Here is an 18946-nt window from a genome sequence, read left to right on the forward strand (position 1 = left end):
TCTGACATCACCCATAAAATGGGACAAATAATGAATGTTGCGCAAAATACAATCCACCATTCAAATGGAAGATCTATTTAGGTGTATGTATATGTGTGTGTGTGTGTATGTGTGTATGTATATGTGTGTGTGTGTGTGTATATATATATATATATATATATATATAAAAATCTTAAAAACTTAACTTACCCTGTCAGAGTAAAAAGAAGCTAAACAAAAAGGTGCATTTTGTCTGTGCAGTGTTCTCACTGCCTGAAATTAAATTCATATGTAAATGAATATACAAAGGAAGTGTCAGATTTTACAAAAACTGGAAAATATGTATCTGTATTTGAAACAGTTCCAAATATGAATGTGGTCAGAGCGTCCGCCTCCCATGCTGGAGATCGTGCATTTGTGCCGTCTCAGTGAAAGAGTCTGGGCTTTTGCATGTCTTAAAGTTGTGGCTCATATTGTCCCTCTGTAGCGGTGTAGAAGTCATCCAGGACACACTGCATATAATCAAACGTGGGCCTGTTTTCAGGTTTGTCCTTCCAGCAGCACAGCATGATTTCGTAGAGCTCAGCAGAACAACCTTCGGGCTGGGGCATCCGGTAGCCGCGCTGCACAGAAGTCATCACCTCTGTTTTCGTCATACCTGAAGAACGTGCATGAATGTGTGAGTGCAGAAATACTGAATGTAAAACTAATAAATACATATGCAGACTAAAACAAAAGTGCATGTTCAAACAACTGACCATATTTATCTAATTTTAGATAATTAAAGTGAATCATGTAGCACAAGGGAGATGTCACATGATTGACATGCAATATGGGCTGGAATAGCTTGGGTTCATACTTTTGGTCATGAAACAGAATTACAAGTATATTTAAGAATGGTGAGGTGGCCAGGGGTTATAAAGTGATACAGACCTGAAGGATTTCCTTTGATACAAATGAACTAATAATAAATGGTTTAAATGATTTGCACATCATCACATTCTGTTTTTGGTCATATTTTACACAGTCTTTCAACTTGGACAAAGTCCAGTTAATGTTCACCTGGGTAAGGAATTTTTCCAAAGGTGATGATTTCATAGAGCAGAACTCCAAAAGACCACATGTCCGACTTGATTGAGAAGGAGCCATAGTTAATAGCCTCTGGAGCCGTCCATTTAATGGGGAATTTAGCTCCTAAGAAACACACACAGACAAAAATCATGTCACTTTTCCCATAAACCTTGATTTCAATGACATGACACAAAATGCAACAATAAATAAAATTTATAAAAATAAGTTAATCATGCAAATATTTCATTCTCTTACAAATGCCCCATATATTGCACTCATACGTTAATATTAGCATGTGTGACGACCAGCACGAGTCGCTGTGCACGTGGTAGTCAACAGGCCTCATTCTGCCGACAGCCAAAGGATACTATGGGCACACCTGGGTTTTGGCCCCCTGGTCAGAGTGTCTGCCTCCCATGCTGGAGATCGTGACAACTGGCCAGTCTCCACCTCTTGAAAGTAGTCATTGCAGCAAGTGAAACATGGGTTTGGCCACTGGGGGTCTCAACACTGAGGCACCCATGTGCTGGATCATGTACAGAGAAATGTGCCACATGTTCAAAATGTTGTAGCTGATCTTGCTTTAAACAAAAAGCCATTCCAGTGGTACCCAAGGGTCATCCAACGCAAAAGCCAAACCAAAGACCTCTAATCATCATGTTATGTAATTGGTTAGCCTCAACGTTTCACAACCATACAGCAAGACAGAAAGCACACAAATCCTAAAGACTTTTCATTCTTCAGTAAAGATTTCAGCATCGCCAAGGAGCCAGAGACATGAACATTACTGCCAAGATAAGTAAAAGTCCGATACACTTCTGATGGCCAAGTCCAGTAAGTTATTGGAAGCCTTGGATCTTAATATTGATCCAGGACTCGGCCGTCCCAGCATTGATGCAGCCTCCAAATGGCTCTACAGACATCATGGTGCCACTACGGCTGCTTGGCAACCTTCCAGATGTCTCTGCCCTGTTGTGGCTGGCCAGCCACTCACCTGCCATTCCTCTTCTTGGAATTGAATCTGTGTCAAACATGTACTCTCTCAGCGTGTCCCTTCTTGTTTTGGTGGATTCAGATAAGTTTATATGACTTGTTGGGTTGCTGTTTTCTGAATGTAAAAGAGGAAATAGCTTGTTTGTGGCTTGAATCCCTTTTAAGAGATAGGTAGATATTGATTTGCTCACCGACTATTGGCAAACAGTTGATGTTTTGACTCTGTTTCTTCACAGAGGCTTCTAGCTGATTTGGGGCTTGTCTCATTGCACTTGCTCATTAAGCTGTGGAAAATACATGTGCAAATCTGGTGCTGTGCACAAAAGGGTTGGTTTTACCGTGTTCACTATGTTTGGGCATTTTGTCCTGGAGGGTTGCAAGCACACAGAGCTGTGCTATCAGTGGGCACAATTGAAAGCATTACTTCCTCATTTAAAATGTGAATTAACTACAAATCATGGAGATTGAAGCCTGCTGCAAGGTTCAAGTTAATTCAATTTATTTCATTTATATAGCACCAAATCACAACAAAGCTGCCTCAAGGCGCTTCACACAAGTACGGTCTAAACCTACCAACATCTTAGAGCAATTTCATTTCATTTGTTGGTGTGATAACAACTCTTTGGATTTAAACGTGTCCAAAACTAAAGAAATGATCATTGACTTCAGCTGTAACAGGGATGTGGCCAAGGAGTGTATCATACACAGTGGAAAAAGTGGAACTTGTCACAACATATAAGTATTTGAATACTATTTTTGATGACAAACTGAAGTTTGATGTGAACGTGGACGCTATTGTGAAACAAGGACAGCAGAGAATTTATCTTCTCCGTAAAATGAATTCTTTTTCTGTCAGGCCTGTCATCCTTTGTTGTTTTATTGAGTCTTTTGTGTTTTTCATTTATCTGCTGGTTTTACAGCCTCTCAGTGAAACCAGCAGAGAGAAAAAGAATTGAAGTCAATTGATCAGCCGCTGTAATCTGAGATCAAGAGTGCTCTGGAGTAGGATTTCATCCAGGATGTCTCTGTACATTGCTCTGTACAGTGCATTCATCTTTCCATCAATGGTCAGCTGTGGGAGAGCCCTGGCCTGTGTTACCAGAGAGGGAGAACCCTGATTTTTATTTCCCCTTTTCTACAGTGGCTGTAACATGACACCTATGTAGTAAAGACCCAAGATGGAGTCTACTGTATTTGTTCACCCTGCTGCTTTGCACAGGGTGTACAACAGTGTAATATTAATATGACAATGTTAATATTAACAGCAACAGTTCACCATCAGTGAACTGTTGCAGTTCACTGATGTACAGGCAGATAGCACGTACACTGTGAAGCTGCTTATGTCAGGCACATCTGTCTGACTTTTGTGCAGCTCAAGACAAAGCTGGACTTTAGATTTGGTATTTGCTGGCCTAAGCACAAACATTTTTTCTGGTGACAGAAGATATGAATGTGCTAGCTTTGTGCCAGAACATACCTTATTTTAATACAAACACACCCAAAAGGGCCCAAGCGGTCTGGTTATTCAGAGGTGCTGCATGTGAAAATGATGACTGTGTGGGATGGAAATCAGCAACGGCATTTGCGTGTTCAAAACTAATACTGTTCCGCTTCTTGTTTTCATAGAAGAATTCCTTGAATGACAGCCCTAGTTGTCATGAACATCCTCTTACCCAGGATAAAGACACATACCTTCTCTGGCAGTGTACTCGCTGTCCTCTATTATCCTTGCCAGTCCAAAATCAGCTATTTTGCAGAGCAGACTCTCAGAAACCAAAACATTGGCTGCCCTCAGGTCTCGATGAATGTAGTTCTTCTTTTCAATGTATGCCATGCCCTCTGCTATCTGCAACGGGAAAACAAACAAACAACAACAAAATGGATATCTGTTAACAAGCTCAAAAACATCACCCGCTCTTCCACACAAACTGCTTGCATGTACAGTATTATTTATCAGTGGTAGTCAATCTTGTGTATAGAATTATCTGAATTATAAAACTGGCCACCTCTGTATTGAAAAGTCTAACAGACATGTATACCCTGCGTCCAGAAAGTATTCACAGCGCTTCACTTTTTCCACATTTTAGATTACAGCCTTATTCCAAAATGGAGTCAATTTTTTTCCCTCAAAATTCTACTCACAACACCCCATAATGACAACATGAAAAGATTTTTGTGAATTTTTGGCAAATTTATTAAAAAAAAAATAAAAAAAACCCTAACAAATCACATGCACATAAGTATTCACACCCTTTGCTTAGTACTTTGTTGATGCAATTACAGCCTCAAGTCTTCTTGAATATGATGCCACAAGCTTGGTGCACCTATCTTTGGCCAATTTCTCTTTGCAGCACCTCTCAAGTTCTATCAGGTTGGATGGGGAGTGTCGGTGCACAGCCATTTTCAGATCTCTCCAAAGGTGTTCAATCAGATTCAGGTCTGGGCTCTGGCTGGGCCACTCAAGGATATTCACAGAGTTGTCCCGAAGCCACTCCTTTGATATCTTGGCTGTGTGCTTAAGGTCATTGTCCTGCTGAAAGATATCTTGACCCTCTTTTTTCTTCCCTGTTGATTTACTGCTGGTGAATTAATGCCTCAGGTGCAGTTATTTCCGGCCAACTGATTCTGCTCGTTTTCTCTCTGTCCGTAGCACTGATAACACCAATGACTGATCCGGGCCCTGCACCCCAGGGCGCCGGACTGACCCTGAGATGCCCACCTGTTGCACCACTGACTGGAGGTCCTCCACTGCAGCCTACAGGTGCTGGACATGGATGCCTATGTATTAGAGACCCAAGATGGACTCTACTGTACTTTCAATTAAGGACTCTGTTTTTATTGCTTTTCTCTTTGTAAAGAAACTCTTGTACAATCTGAAAAACCTTGTAACTGTTAGAATGGCCTAAGCCAGAGGTCTCAAACCGGTTCCAGAAAGGGCGGAGAGGGTGCAGGTTTTCTGTGCAACCACCCACTCCAGCAGGTGATTTCACTGATTAACATCACTTTGAGCAGGTGAAATCAGTTAATCAAAGGATTCAAAGGAATTTTATTGTCATATGCACAGAAGAACATGTTCCCTGCACAATGAAATGTGTCTACTGCATTTAACCCATCCTAATTGCCAGTAGGAGCAGAAGTCGCCATTAGGCGCCCGGGGACCAGCTCCAGATGTACATCCCTGCCTTGGTCAACAGCAGGGCTGAGCAAACCAACACCGACCCATAACAAACAACACACACACAACACACAACACATAGGCCGGCCCGGTACATAAACATATATATGAAAAGCAAAACACGAGGGAAAAGGAGAAAAAAAAAACCCTCATAGCCGTTGCATTACACAGCAGCAATGAGGAAAAAAATCCCCATCAGCACAGAAAAACAAAAATCACACAGACAAAAACAAGGACACAGGACGACAACCGAGATTTGAAAAGCTCCAGTTTATCAGAACACTCCGGAGGCAGCCTGTTTGGCGCCGTCAACGGCCTTGTCCGACAATCCTGGAGGGGGAGGGGCAGCCCTGAGCAGTCCTGAGCACAGTCAACGTCAGAGCTGGAGAAGCTGAGGGGAGGGGGGAACACCAGGGAGCGAGGCTTAAGTGTTGATCTTCTGAGGAGGTTTTATCACAGCGACCTTGAAGTGCAGCTGTATTTGGGGAAGCCAAATGAATAGCCAGATTAGCAGACGCCTGAAAGATTCCACAGTTCTGAGAACAGAGTGGCTCTCAATGCATCTGAATGTAGAATGTGGTCTTCACAGACAGTCAGAGCGGGTTTCCAGGGCTGCGATTCTATTCGAGATGTTTTCCAATGCTGCGCAGCCACTGCCTTCCCAATCGAATCAATCATGTAGGGCAGCCTGGAAGGACCAATCAAAGCTGCTTCCACTTTCTTGATTTTCCGGTAAAACAGCATAGTGCCCGCTCCACACAGCAGAAAGCCGGTCACCACCAAGCCAAATATGTACACATCTTCGACGTCCTCCACAGAAAGCATGTAAAGGCACATGACCTGCCATCTCCTCCACGAGTCCATCATGTAACCCATCACATGCGTCCCCGCAGGACAGGTCGGGTCCTCTGCCCCCGAATGTCTTGTAGAAAAAATAGTGTCAATTGCGTTCAGAGACCACTTTAACAGATCCATTTTTGTCGTTTTCCAGAAGAGCAAAGCTGCAGCCTCACAGACAACACACCACAGAAGCAGGAAAGGTAAGGAGGAAGGGAGAAGAGAAAAGTGCGTCCGTCTCGGCCGAGTGTAAGCTGGCAAAAAAAAAAAAAAAAAAAAAAAGTCAGTGAAATCACCTGCTGGAGTGGGTGGTTGCACAGAAAACCTGCACCCTCTCGGCCCTTTCTGGAACCGGTTTGAGACATCTGGCCTAAGCAGTGGGTCACCTCTCTGGTTCTGGTCTGCTTGAGGTTTCCTCCTCGTTATCACCAGAGGGACTTTTTCCTTACCACTGTTGCCTGTGTGCTTGCTCAGGAGAGTTGGTAAGGTTAGATCTTTGTTGTGATTTGGCGCCATACAAAGAAAAAAAGAATTGAATTCAATTGATCAGTTGCTGTAATCTGAGATCAAGAGCGCTTTGGAGTAGGATTTCATCCAGGATGTTTCTGTACATTGCTCTGTACAGTGCATTCATCTTTCCCTCAATGGTCAGCTGTGGGAGTGTGTAGGAGACCTGGCCTGTGTTACCTTTCCTGTATGTCTCTCCCAATTCCTCTATATTTCATGTCTCTCTTACTGTCTAAAATAAAAACAAACAAAAAAATGTCCTTATGGGAACCTTTTCTGTCTGAGTATCCCTTGCTCTTACTATATTGTCACAAGAAGTGATCAGTGATCGTGCATCAGTTTGCAAGTACTTGTGATTACAAATACCTTGCCATACTTTTGGTATTTGATTTTGTCATTTAACATGTAAATACTTAAAATGGCCAAAACCCCTCCTAGAACTCTACACCTGTTGCAACATCTTTGCCATGTAGATGATTACCTGCAACAAGCAGATAGTGGTTGTTTACGGAATATTTGATCAACAATAAACATTTGCTTTTTGTTGCATGTGTGAGATGGACAAAAGAAACATGAACAGCAATGTGAGCACTGGACCAGGTCAGTGAACTGTTCTCACAGAACAAAACTTGAAACTTTTAGTTTTGGTTATTGTTCCTCATTTCAGCACACCAATGGAAGAAGTGACTTCATATCTGTTGTGTAACCATATGTAGAGTCCCGTGGAAAAGCAGCGTCAGCTTGTTATCTGACATGCTACTTTGTCAATGTTTATAGGCCCCCGGGCCCAAATTCTAAGAATTTTGTGAGTTTATCTCTGAGCTACCAACATGTGCTGGTAACATTCTGATTGTTGGTGATTTCATTATGCATGTGAATAAGCCCTCCGATCCCCTTGGCAATTATGGACATTATAGACATGCTAGGATTTCAGTTCTTGCTCATGGTATTACGGTTTTAAACATTGACATCGTTTCCCTTACGTCAGTGGTTTCACATCACTCGCTCATTAAGGTTACAGTTTCACTACCCTGTCCACTGGGACGAGGTGCCCATTTACATTCTCAGTCATATCAACTCGTCAATCACAAATGAACTTGAAACCGGACTGCCTGAATACTTAATGTCATTTTCTGGAGATGATCAGTCAGTAGAACAGATGAAATTCAACGCTCACGAACCTTTTGGACACGATTGCTCCACCTACTATAAAATCAGCCTCCTGAAGACATGCTTGCCATGATCCAATGATCATTTTTGTGGCCCAAATCTAGAAATCTTGAGCTCAAATAGCATAGTTCAAAGCTAGAAGTCTTCCACCTCACATGGTGTAATGTTCTGGACTTTAAGCACATGCTCCTTGCTACAAAATGGACCTACTACTCTGATTTGATGAACAAAAACAAACAGAACTGCTTTCACAAAATGCTTTTGTGACACTGTAGCCACACTTATTCAAGGACAACCACTTGTAAGCTGCTCTCCATTTACTGCTCAGGATTTCTTAGATTAATTTGAAGAGAAAATAGATTACATTAGGTCAAATATATCCCAGCATGCCTTAGTTCCACCATTGCATCTTCCTACTGATAGGATGCTGAGACTTACGGAATTTGATACTATTCTGTAGGGTATGCTGACAAAACGTGTAATTTCCGCTAAAAGCACAACCTGTTTCTTTGACCTGTTCCGTCCCATTAAAAAAAAGTTAATCATTCCCGCTCACATGCCAAAATCAGCCTGCATCAATTTTTCTTTTATTTTTTATTTTGGCGAATTTCATTGACGGCAGTACAGCTGGTGCAAGAACCGCACATCCGCTAGGTGGTGATTGTGCTTTGGCCAAAGACGGTCACTGACAACCACAGTCAGTTGTTCCATGTCACTCAGACACAGTATGCATGATGGCACACTACTAGCATGCAGTACACTGACTGCATTCAACATGGAAACAAGATTTATTTAAAAAATAGCTGATATTTTCAGTTCCTCACTTGGCATGCAGGTGCTGTGTTGTTTTTCAGGTTTGAAATGATGTGTATGTACCTGCTTCTAAAATAAAAAAAAAAAGCCACCCACCCTCACCACTTTTTCTGATGTCAAAGATGATAAACTAATGTTTTGTTTTGTTTTTGTTTTTAATGGGGCCTTACAGACTAACCTGTTTAAGGAGCCATGGCCCACACTTGGGCATTCTGTTAGAAAATTTTAACCCATCATTAACCTCTGTGTTCTGTTCCTAAATGTTTTAAATCTGCAGTGATTAAACCAATTCTGAAATCAAACCTTGGTTCTGGGTTACTTGAACACTATAGACCGATATCTAACCTATCTTTTGCTCTAATGTCCTCTCAAAAGTAGTTTCACAACAGTTTGTGAATCATCCTACAGAGAATAACCTTTTTGACTGACTATAGTCTGCATTTAGAATGGACCATTCCACGGAAACAGTACTTACTAAAGTGGTAAACAACATTCTGCTTGCAATGGACGTGTACCCCACTACGTTATTATCACTGTAAATGTCCTGGAGTGGTTTATATCCTACTTAACCAGCCACTTTCATTGTTCATTACAAAAACGCCACTTCAAATCTTGTTCCTATGAAATACAGGATTTCACAAGGGTCTGTCTTAGGCCCCCTTGGGATGATATGCAACCCCAATTCCAATGAAGTTGGGATGTTGTGTAAAATGTAAATAAAAACAGAATACAATGATGTGCAAATCCTCTTCAACCTATATTAAATTGAATACACCACAAAGACAAGATATTTAATGTTCAAACTGATAAACATTGTTGCTTTTGTGCAAATATTTGCTCATTTTGAAATGGATGCCTGCAACACGTTTCAAAAATGTTGGGACAGGGCAACAAAAGATTGGAAAAGTTGATGAATGCTCAAAGAACACCTAATTGGAAACAGGTGAGTATCATGATTTGGTATAAAAGGAGCATCCCCAAAAGGCTCAGCCGTTCACAAGCAAAGATTGGGTGAGGATCACCACTTTGTGAACTACTGTGTGAAAAAAAATAGTCCAACAGTTTAAGAACAATGTTTCTCATCATCGAATTGCAAGGAATTTAGGGATTCCATCATCTACAGTCCATAATATAATCAGAAGATTCAGAGAATCTGGAGAACTTTCTATATGTAAGCAGCAAGGCCGAAAACCAACATTGAATGCCCGTGACCTTTGATCTCGCAGGCGGCACCGCATTAAAAACCAACATCATTGTGTAAAGGATCTTACCGCGTGAGATCAGGAACACTTCAGAAAACCATTGTCAGTTAACACTGTTCATCGCTACATCTACCAGTGCAAGTTAAAACTCTGCCGTGCAAAGCGAAAGCCATACATCAACAACACCCAGAAACACGTGGAAAAGTGTGCTGTGGTCTGATGAGTCCACATTTCAAATTGTTTTTGGAAATCATGGACGTCGTGTCCTCTGGACAAAAGAGGAAAAAGACCATCCTGACTGTTACCAGCGTAAAGTTCAAAAGTCAGCATCTGTGATGGTATAGCGGTGTGTTAGTGCCCATGGCATGGGCAACTCACATCTGTGTTGGAACCATCAATGCTGAAAGGTTAATCCAGGTTTTGGAGCAACACATGCTGCCATCCAAGCATTGTCTTTTTCAGAGACGTCCCTGCTTATTTCAGCAAGACAATGCCAAGCCACATTCTGCACGTGTTACAACAGCGTGGCTTTGTAGTAAAAGAGTGCGGGTATTAAGATGGCCTGCCTGCAGTCCAGACCTGTCACCCATTGAAAATGTGTGGTGCATTATGAAGTGCAAAATATGACAACTGAGACTCCAGACTGTTGAACAACTGAAGTCGTACATCAAGCAAGAATGTAAAAGAATTCCACCTACAAAGCTTCGACAATTAGTGTCCTCAGTTCCCAAAAACTTATTGAGTGTTGTTAGAAGGAAAGGTGATGTAACACAGTAGTAAACATACCACTGTCCCAGCTTTTTTGAAACGTGTTGCAGACATCCATTTCAAAATGAGCAAATATTTGCACAAAACAATAAAGTTTGTCAGTTTGAACATTAAATATCTTGGCTTTGTGGTGTATTCAATTGAAAGGTTGAAGAGAATTTGCAAATCATTGTATTCTGTTTTATTTTACACAACAGCCCAAATTCATTGGAATTGGGGTTGTAATTACTGTCTTTCCTCGACACTGATCTGATGGTGCCATTTTCACCACTGATCTACATATAATACTGTATAGCTCATTGATCAAACTTTTTGAAGCAAACCAGCTGCCATATTCCCACTCACACGTACCACCCCTGAACGGTGTTTTCTACCGATCTTTAATCAGATGCGAGCAATGCTATTCTTTGTGATTTTGCCAAAAAATGCCTTCATGTGCAGCTATAAACTGCACAAATCGTCAGTTCAAAGGCTGTGGATGAACATTTCACCTGTGAGTATGATTGAAATGGAAAGTAATTACAATAATTTGAAGAGTTCCTTCCCTTATTCCAACATATAGGTATGGATAATAATAATAAAGATGATAATAATAAGTGGTATGGCTTGTGTGTAGCCACATGTTGAATTTTGTGTTGGACAAACTATTTTAAGATATCTACTAGGTCTACTTGTGCATAGCTTTTTAGCTTTAGGCGCTGTTGCTATGAATTTTTTTTAATGAATATTAGGCTTAAGCTCATAAAGCTATGCGTAATAAATATTGTTCTTCCAAGGGAAAACCAAGTCTCCTGTAGCTACTTAAGTGTTTTATTCTTTCAGGACAACTATTAAAACAGCCACTATTGCTATATGACTTTTGTTATCCATCCACTTTTGTTCTTGTTCACTTTTGTTCATGATATGGTACCTAATAAATAAATAAATAAATAAATGAATAAATAAATAAATAAATAAATAGTATAGATAGATAGGCTTGCTGATGATTACACAAAACTTGTATAAACTTTGATTTAAGAATAATAATTCTTAGAATTGAGTATTTGTCCCAGTGAGATTTGAGTAATTGAGAATAGAAGGGGAGAATGTGTCAAAGTATTAAAAGAAAGAAAGGAAATAAATCATATAGTTTATCATGGCATACATAGATTAGGAGGGTTGAAGGTTGCATTAAATGAGAACAAAAAGAAGGAAATGAGAGAATCAGCTCAGTTATTACTCAAAATTGTTGACATTCTAATAAGCCGTCGATGTGCGGTCCACATAATTTGAGAGTGGCAAGATGGCTGCCCATTTGCTTCAGCGGTTTGTACAGTGTGTGGGCCAATGACATGTCCCGTGTTATACACAGATCAGTGATTTGCACCCTATTCATTCATTTTTTTACTCAGTCTTTTTTTTTTTTTGTCTGTGGCATAATGGACAAGGTGTTGGGGAGTATAAGAAGGCTTAAGGTAAAAAGGTTCAACGAAAGAAAGTCATTCAAATAGTTTATGTTTGTACTATGTGTTGAAGAGCAAAAGAATTAGGGCATTAAGACAAGTAAAAATTAGGAATACAGTATTTTTTAGTGATCATTCCATTAATAAACAATAGCATGACCTGGCTCATAGGTGTCACCATGCACGCAGCAGAGTTAAAACAGAAGTCTGGCAGGAGCACATTAGAATTTCCGTGCACCAGTAGAGACAATATGGTGTGTAGCGACACTAAGACCAAACAGGACACTGAAAAGTGTACGAGGGCTGTCAATAAAGTATAGGTCATTTTTATTTTTTTCAAAAACTATATGGATTTCATTCATATGTTTTTACGTCAGACATGCTTGAACCCTCGTGCGCATGCGTGAGTTTTTCCACGCCTGTCAGTGACGTCATTCGCCTGTGAGCACTCCTTGTGGGAGGAGTCATCCAGCCCCTCGTTGGAATTCCTTTGTCTGAGAAGTTGCTGAGAGACTGGCGCTTTGTTTGATCAAAATTTTTTCTAAACCTGTGAGACACATCGAAGTGGACACGGTTCGAAAAATTAAGCTGGTTTTCAGTGAAAATTTTAATGGCTGATGAGAGATTTTGAGGTGATACTGTCACTTTAAGGACTTCCCACGGTGCGAGACGTCGTGCAGCGCTCTCAGGCGCCGTCGTCAGCCTGTTTCAAGCTGAAAACCTCCACATTTCAGGCTCTATTGATCCAGGACGTCGTGAGAGAACAGAGAAGTTTCAGAAGAAGTCGGTTTCAGCATTTTATCCGGATATTCCACTGTTAAAGCAGATTTTTTTAATGAAAGACGTGCGGACGGATTGCAGCGTCGGCTCCCAGCCGCCGCGATGCTCCGCCACAGGAAAAACACCTCCGTTGGAAGCCTTAAGGACAAGCTGGAACATGTCCAGCTGTTAAACAATTTCTCATATACTCACTCCACTGAAAGCCATCAAAAGCCGCCTGGATTTTACAAATGGTTATCAACACGGAGGTGGTTTTCCTGTGCCGCTGCACCGCGCCGGCTGCGTCCCGATGCGCGGACCCGTCCGCACGTCTTTCATTAAAAAAGTCTCCTTTAACAGTGAAATATCCGGATGCTGAAACCGACTTCTTCTGAAACTTCTCTGTTCTCTCACGACGTCCTGGATCAATAGAGCCTGAAATGTGGAGGTTTTCAGCTTGAAACAGGCTGAAGACGGCGCCTGAGAGCGCTGTGCGACGTCTCGCACCGTGGGAAGTCCTTAAAGTGACAGTATCACCTCAAAATCTCTCATCAGTCGTTAAAATTTTCACTGAAAACCAGCTTAATTTTTCGAACCGTGTCCACTTCGATGTGTCTCACAGGTTTAGAAAAAATGTTGATCAAACAACGCGCCAGTCTCTCAGCAACTTCTCAGACAAAGGAATTCCGACGAGGGGCTGGACGACTCCTCCCACAAGGAGTGCTCACAGGCAAATGATGTCACCGACAGGCGTGGAAAAACTCACGCATGCGCACGAGGGTTCAAGCATGTTTGACGTAAAAACATATGAATGAAATCCATATAGTTTTTGAAAAAAATAAAAAGGACCTATACTTTATTGACAGACCTCGTATTTCTGTATTTTTTTTTCAGAATTCCCCCATTAAATGTGTAGCACCAGACTGAGCCTGTGCGACATCATTCTGTGCACCGCTACATCTCTGTTGTTCAGTAGAATGGCCTAAGCAGTGGGTCACTCCTCTGAGTCTGGTCTGCTTGAAGTTTCTTCCTCAAAAAATACCAGAGGGAGGTTTTCCTTATCACCGTCACTGTGTGCTTGCTCAGAGGGGTTTGTAAGTTCAGAACTTAACCACGTGAAGTGCCTTGAGGCAGCTCTTTTGTGATTTGGCGCTATATATATATATATATATATATATATATATATAAATTGAATGCCTTGTATGACATACCTGTGCTGAAAAATCGATGAGTTTGGGCAGTTGCAGTTTGCACCCCAAGTCGCTCTTTAAGAAGTCTAGTAGGCTGCCTAAACAACAAAAATCAAAAACCTTTTGTAGTTGCAGTTGCAGCATTATCTATTTCAACTGAAATTTCACAAGGTACAATGATGAAGTTTGACAGATGAGTGTAAAAAAGATACTGTTCACTTTGACCGTTGAAACCCATCTTGAATGCTAGTTGTCAGAACATTGGCACTGGAGGCTGAGCCAGTCTGGAAGGACATTTCTTAGTAAATATAAATTAAATAAACATGTAAATCATTTACCATGAGCCATAAATTCGGTGATGATGTAGATGGGCTCAGTTTTGGTGACCACAGCGTACAGCCGCACCAGCTTGTCATGTTGTAGAGTTTTCATGACATTTGCTTCATCCATGAAAGCTTCCACAGTCATGGTGCCTGGCTTCAGTGTCTTCACTGCAACTTTGATGGTTTTGTTGTAGTATGCTTAAGAAAAAGGAGAATATGAACCAAATCAAATCATGAATGAATGATTTATTCAGTACACATAACTCATTTTACAGTAGCACATGTGGGAGAAAGGGTGTAGGCAGATGCAAAAGCTTATATACACCCACCCCTTTTACTATATATATATATATATATATATATATATATATATATATATATATATATATATATATATATATATATATATATATATATATATATATATACACACACACACACAGTGAGGAAAATAAGTATTTGAACACCCTGGGATTTTTCAAGTTCTCCCACTTAGAAATCATGGAGGGGGTCTGAAATTTTCATCTTAGGTGCATGTCCACTGTGAAACACATAATCTAAACAAAAAAAAAAAAAAAAAATAAAAAATCAGGAAATCACAATTTATGATTTTTTAAATAATTTATTTGTATGTTACTGCTGCAAATAAGTATTTGAACACCTGTGAAAATCAATGTTAATATTTGTTACAGTAGCCTTTGTCTGTCATTACAGAGGTCAAACGTTTCCTGTAGTTTTTCACCAGGTTTGCACACACTGCAGCAGGGATTTTGGTCCACTCCTCCATACAGATCTTCTCCAAATCTTTCAGGTTTGGAGTTTCAGCTCCCTCCAAAGATTTTCTATTGAGTTCAGGTCTGGAGACCTTGAAATGCTTCTTACGGAGCCCCTCCGTAGTTGCCCTGGCTGTGTGTTTGGGTCATTGACATGCTGGAAGACCCAGCCATGACCCATCTTCAATGCTCTTCCTGAGGGAAGGAAGATGTGTGCCAAAATCTCTCGATACATGACCCCATCCATCTTCTCTTCAATACGGTGCAGTCGTCCTGTCCCCTTTGCAGAAGAGCACCCCCCAGAGTATGATGTTTCCACCCCCATCCTTCACGGTTGGGATGGTTTTCTTGGGGTTGTTCTCATCCTCTAAACATGGTAAGTGGAGATGATTCCAAAAAGCTCTATTCTGGTCTCATCTGACCACATGACCTTCTCCCATGCCTCCTCTGGATCATCCAGATGGTCACTGGTGAAGTTCAAATGGGCCTGGACATGTGCTGGCTTGAGCAGGGGGACCTTGCTGCCCTGCAGGATTTTACTAATGTAATCTTTGTGACTGTGGTCCCAGCTCTCTTCAGGTCATTGACCAGGTCCTCCTGTGTAGTTCTGAGCTTTCTCAGAATCATCCTTACCCCACAAAGTGAGATCTTGCATGGAATCCCAGACCGAGGGAGATTGACAGTCATTTTGTGTTTCTTCCACTTTCTAATAAATAATCATAACAGTTGTTGTCTTCTACCAAGCTGCTTGCTTGTTGTCCTGTAGTCTATCCCAACCTTGTGCAGGTCTACAGTTTTGTCCCTGGTGTCCTTAGACAGGTCTACAGTTTTGTCCCTGGTGTCCTTAGACAGCTCTTTGGTCTTGCTTATGGTGGACAGGTTGGAGTGTGAATGATTGAGTGTTTAAACAGGTGTCTTTTATACAGGTAACAAGTTCAAACAGGTGCAGTTAATACAGATAAAGAATGCAGAATAAGAGGGCTTCTTAAAGAAAAATTAACAGGTCTGTGAGAGCCAGAATTCTTGCTGGTTGGTAGGTGTTCAAATACTTATTTGCAGCAGTAACATACAAATAAATTATTTTAAAAAATCATACATTGTGATTTCCAGACTTTTTTTTTTTTAAGATTATGTTTCTCACAGTGGACGTGCACCTAAGATGAAAATTTCAGACCCCTCCATGATTTCTAAGTGGGAGAACTTGCAAAATCACAGGGTGTTCAAATACATATTTTCCTCACTGTATATATATATATATATATATATACTCATAACAACAAATACAAAAGGAACAAAGCACAGACATTCGAGATCAATCAATGAACAGAATTTAAATAATGGTGCACAATCCAAAAGAAATAATACCAAATCAATAAACTTAATTGTCCATACGATAATGAGAGATTATATTATTTTTATAAAGTCTTTTAAAGCCAACTAGAGTACCGCATAATTTAAAATGTTCAGGATAAATGTTCCAAATGTTTACACCTTTTAGAGAAACATAATGTTTTTTTTGTTTTGTTTTTTTAACAGTAGTTTGAATCTTTAATTTATCAAATAACAATGTTTGTCTCAAATTAGAACTGGAGTCCATCATTTTAAACAGATTTTGGACATGTTGAGGAAGAAGTTTGGTTTTTGCTTTTTTCTTGGTTTGTTTTGTAATATAATCAACCTAGTCCTTGAATTTCAGAAAATTTTACAAATAAATAGTAGGTTAGTTGGCTCATGGTAAGGTTTAATACTGATATTTCCAAATAATGAATTCTTGTATGTAATGATCAGTGAATCTAAAAAAAAGTTAGAAAACTTGGGTTTTGTAAAGTTTGATTTAGTTCTTTACTAATAATTATTGTAAAACATCTATAAATTATGATCAGAAATTACTTGTCAGGTAAGAACATACAGGTTAACACTGCAATAATGTGCAATGTCAAACACCATATTCAGTTCAATAGATTAATGTCACATTTATTAATAAAATTAAAAAGAAAAAAACTGTTGTTGGCCATGGGCAACAAGAAATCAACTTGCATACCAAATCAACCCATAGAGCCATGTGAGAGCCACTGTGGCAACTCCAAATAAAATGTAAGAAGCCAAAAGAACATACTATTTGGCCATACCTTAACACAACCTTATTCACAAGCTTCCTATATAGAGCCCAGAAGCCAAAACCACAGTGCTGTTTCCCAGGCCCAGGCTATAAGCCCCAAACAACCCCTGATAACGTCAGTTGAACCATTTAACAACTTCAAACATAATGGCCATATAACTCAGGATATTACAATACTATCCAAAGTCCAGTGACTGCTGAGAATTCACTCAGTAGTCAGGTATTTGGAGATATACACATTTTTATATTCATCCATCCATTTTCTATCCCTGCTTATTCCATTAAGGGCACATTTTTATATGTACACAGGGATATGTTCATACACACACAAACACGTGTGTGTGTGTTTAAATAGAATGTTGTAATAAGTTTTTTACGAGCATGGAGACAGGGACACACAAACAGAGAAAGTCTCATTCTGATTGTTGGAGATAAAAAGTTGAAAAACTATTTAAACAACCTATAAAATTTATGTTCAAAATGTTCATTGTTCATAATTTTAATATGTATGCTCAAGGGCAATTTCTTCCACACTCATGGTGATAAGGCAGAAATCTAATGCATTAAAGGCCTTTCATAATGGGAATGTCGTAAGCGGATGTGGGAAAATAGGATGTTTTGTACGTCACCCTGTTTGTGTTCTGCAGGATGAACAAGTCTCACAGTTACCATGTTTGTGAAGACTTGTGTGTTTCCGTTAAAAGAAATAAAAAGCGAAGCACTCAGTTGGCAAGTCATAACCACAAGATTAGTAGCAAAAAGCAGAACAAGTGACAGACATCACTCTGCTAGGAGGAACTTTTATTCAGTGACTGTTTGTCAGTAAGGCTGGGTGGAGACAAAACAGACATGCTAAATTATTCACTTTTGGATACACACACACACACACACACACACACACACACACACACACACACACACACACACACACACACACACACACACACACACACACACACACACACACACACACACACACACACACACACACACACACACACACACACACAGTTTGAGCAATGAAGCTTCTGCAAATTTGTTTAAGGTGCAAAAATCATCTGACCATACAGTGCATCCAGAAAATATCCACAGTGCTATACTTTTCCACATTTTATGTTACAGCCTTATTCCAAAATGGAGTAAATTATTTTTTCCTCAAAATTCTACTCCCAACACCCCATAATGACTACATGAAAAAAATTATTTTTTGAAAGTTTTGCAAATTTATTACAAATAAAAAAACCTTAAGAAATCACGTACATAAGTATTCACACCTTTTGTTGATGCACCTTTGGCACCAGTTACAGCCTCAAGTCTTCTTGAATATGATGCCACATGCTTGGCACACCAGAGAATTTTGTTTCTCATGGTCTGAGAGTCCTTCAGGTGCCTTGTGGCAATCTCCAGACAGGCTGCCATGTGCCTTTTACTGAGGAGTAGCTTCCATCTGGCCACTCTACTAAACAGGCCTGATTGGTGGATTGCTGAAGAGATTATTGTCCTTCTCCTCTCTCCACAGAGGAATGCTACAGCTCTGATACAGTGACCATCAGGTTCTTGGTCACCTCCCTGACTAAGGTCCTTCTCCCCAGATTGCTCAGTTTATACAGGCGACCAGCTCTAGGAAGAGTCCTGGTGGAGCCAAACTTCTTTTATTTACAGATGATGGAGGCCACTGTGCTCACTGGGACTTTTAAAGCACCAGAAATGTTTCTCTACCCTTTTCCAGATTTGTGCCTCCAAACAATCCTGTCTTAGAAGTCTACAGACAATTCCATTGACTTCATGTTTGGTTTGTGCTCTGACATGTACTGTCAATTGTGGG

The 18946-nt window shown here is 40.3% G+C and overlaps 1 protein-coding gene across 1 annotated transcript in view; it reads right to left on the reverse strand.

Moving 5' to 3' along the window:
• Positions 1-141: 141 nt before the first annotated feature.
• lyn (LYN proto-oncogene, Src family tyrosine kinase) overlaps positions 142-18946 on the reverse strand; it is a 31559-nt gene continuing 12754 nt past the window's right edge. The window contains exons 9-13 of the mRNA XM_034183375.1: positions 14245-14427; positions 13928-14004; positions 3736-3889; positions 1042-1173; positions 142-637 (exon numbers count right to left, since the gene is read on the reverse strand). Coding sequence (XP_034039266.1) covers positions 435-637; positions 1042-1173; positions 3736-3889; positions 13928-14004; positions 14245-14427 — 749 coding nt within the window. The 3' untranslated portion in view covers positions 142-434. The remainder of the gene's footprint in view (positions 638-1041; positions 1174-3735; positions 3890-13927; positions 14005-14244; positions 14428-18946) is intronic.

Source organism: Thalassophryne amazonica, chromosome 12 (genome assembly GCF_902500255.1).
Source record: "Thalassophryne amazonica chromosome 12, fThaAma1.1, whole genome shotgun sequence".
NCBI lineage: Eukaryota > Metazoa > Chordata > Actinopteri > Batrachoidiformes > Batrachoididae > Thalassophryne > Thalassophryne amazonica.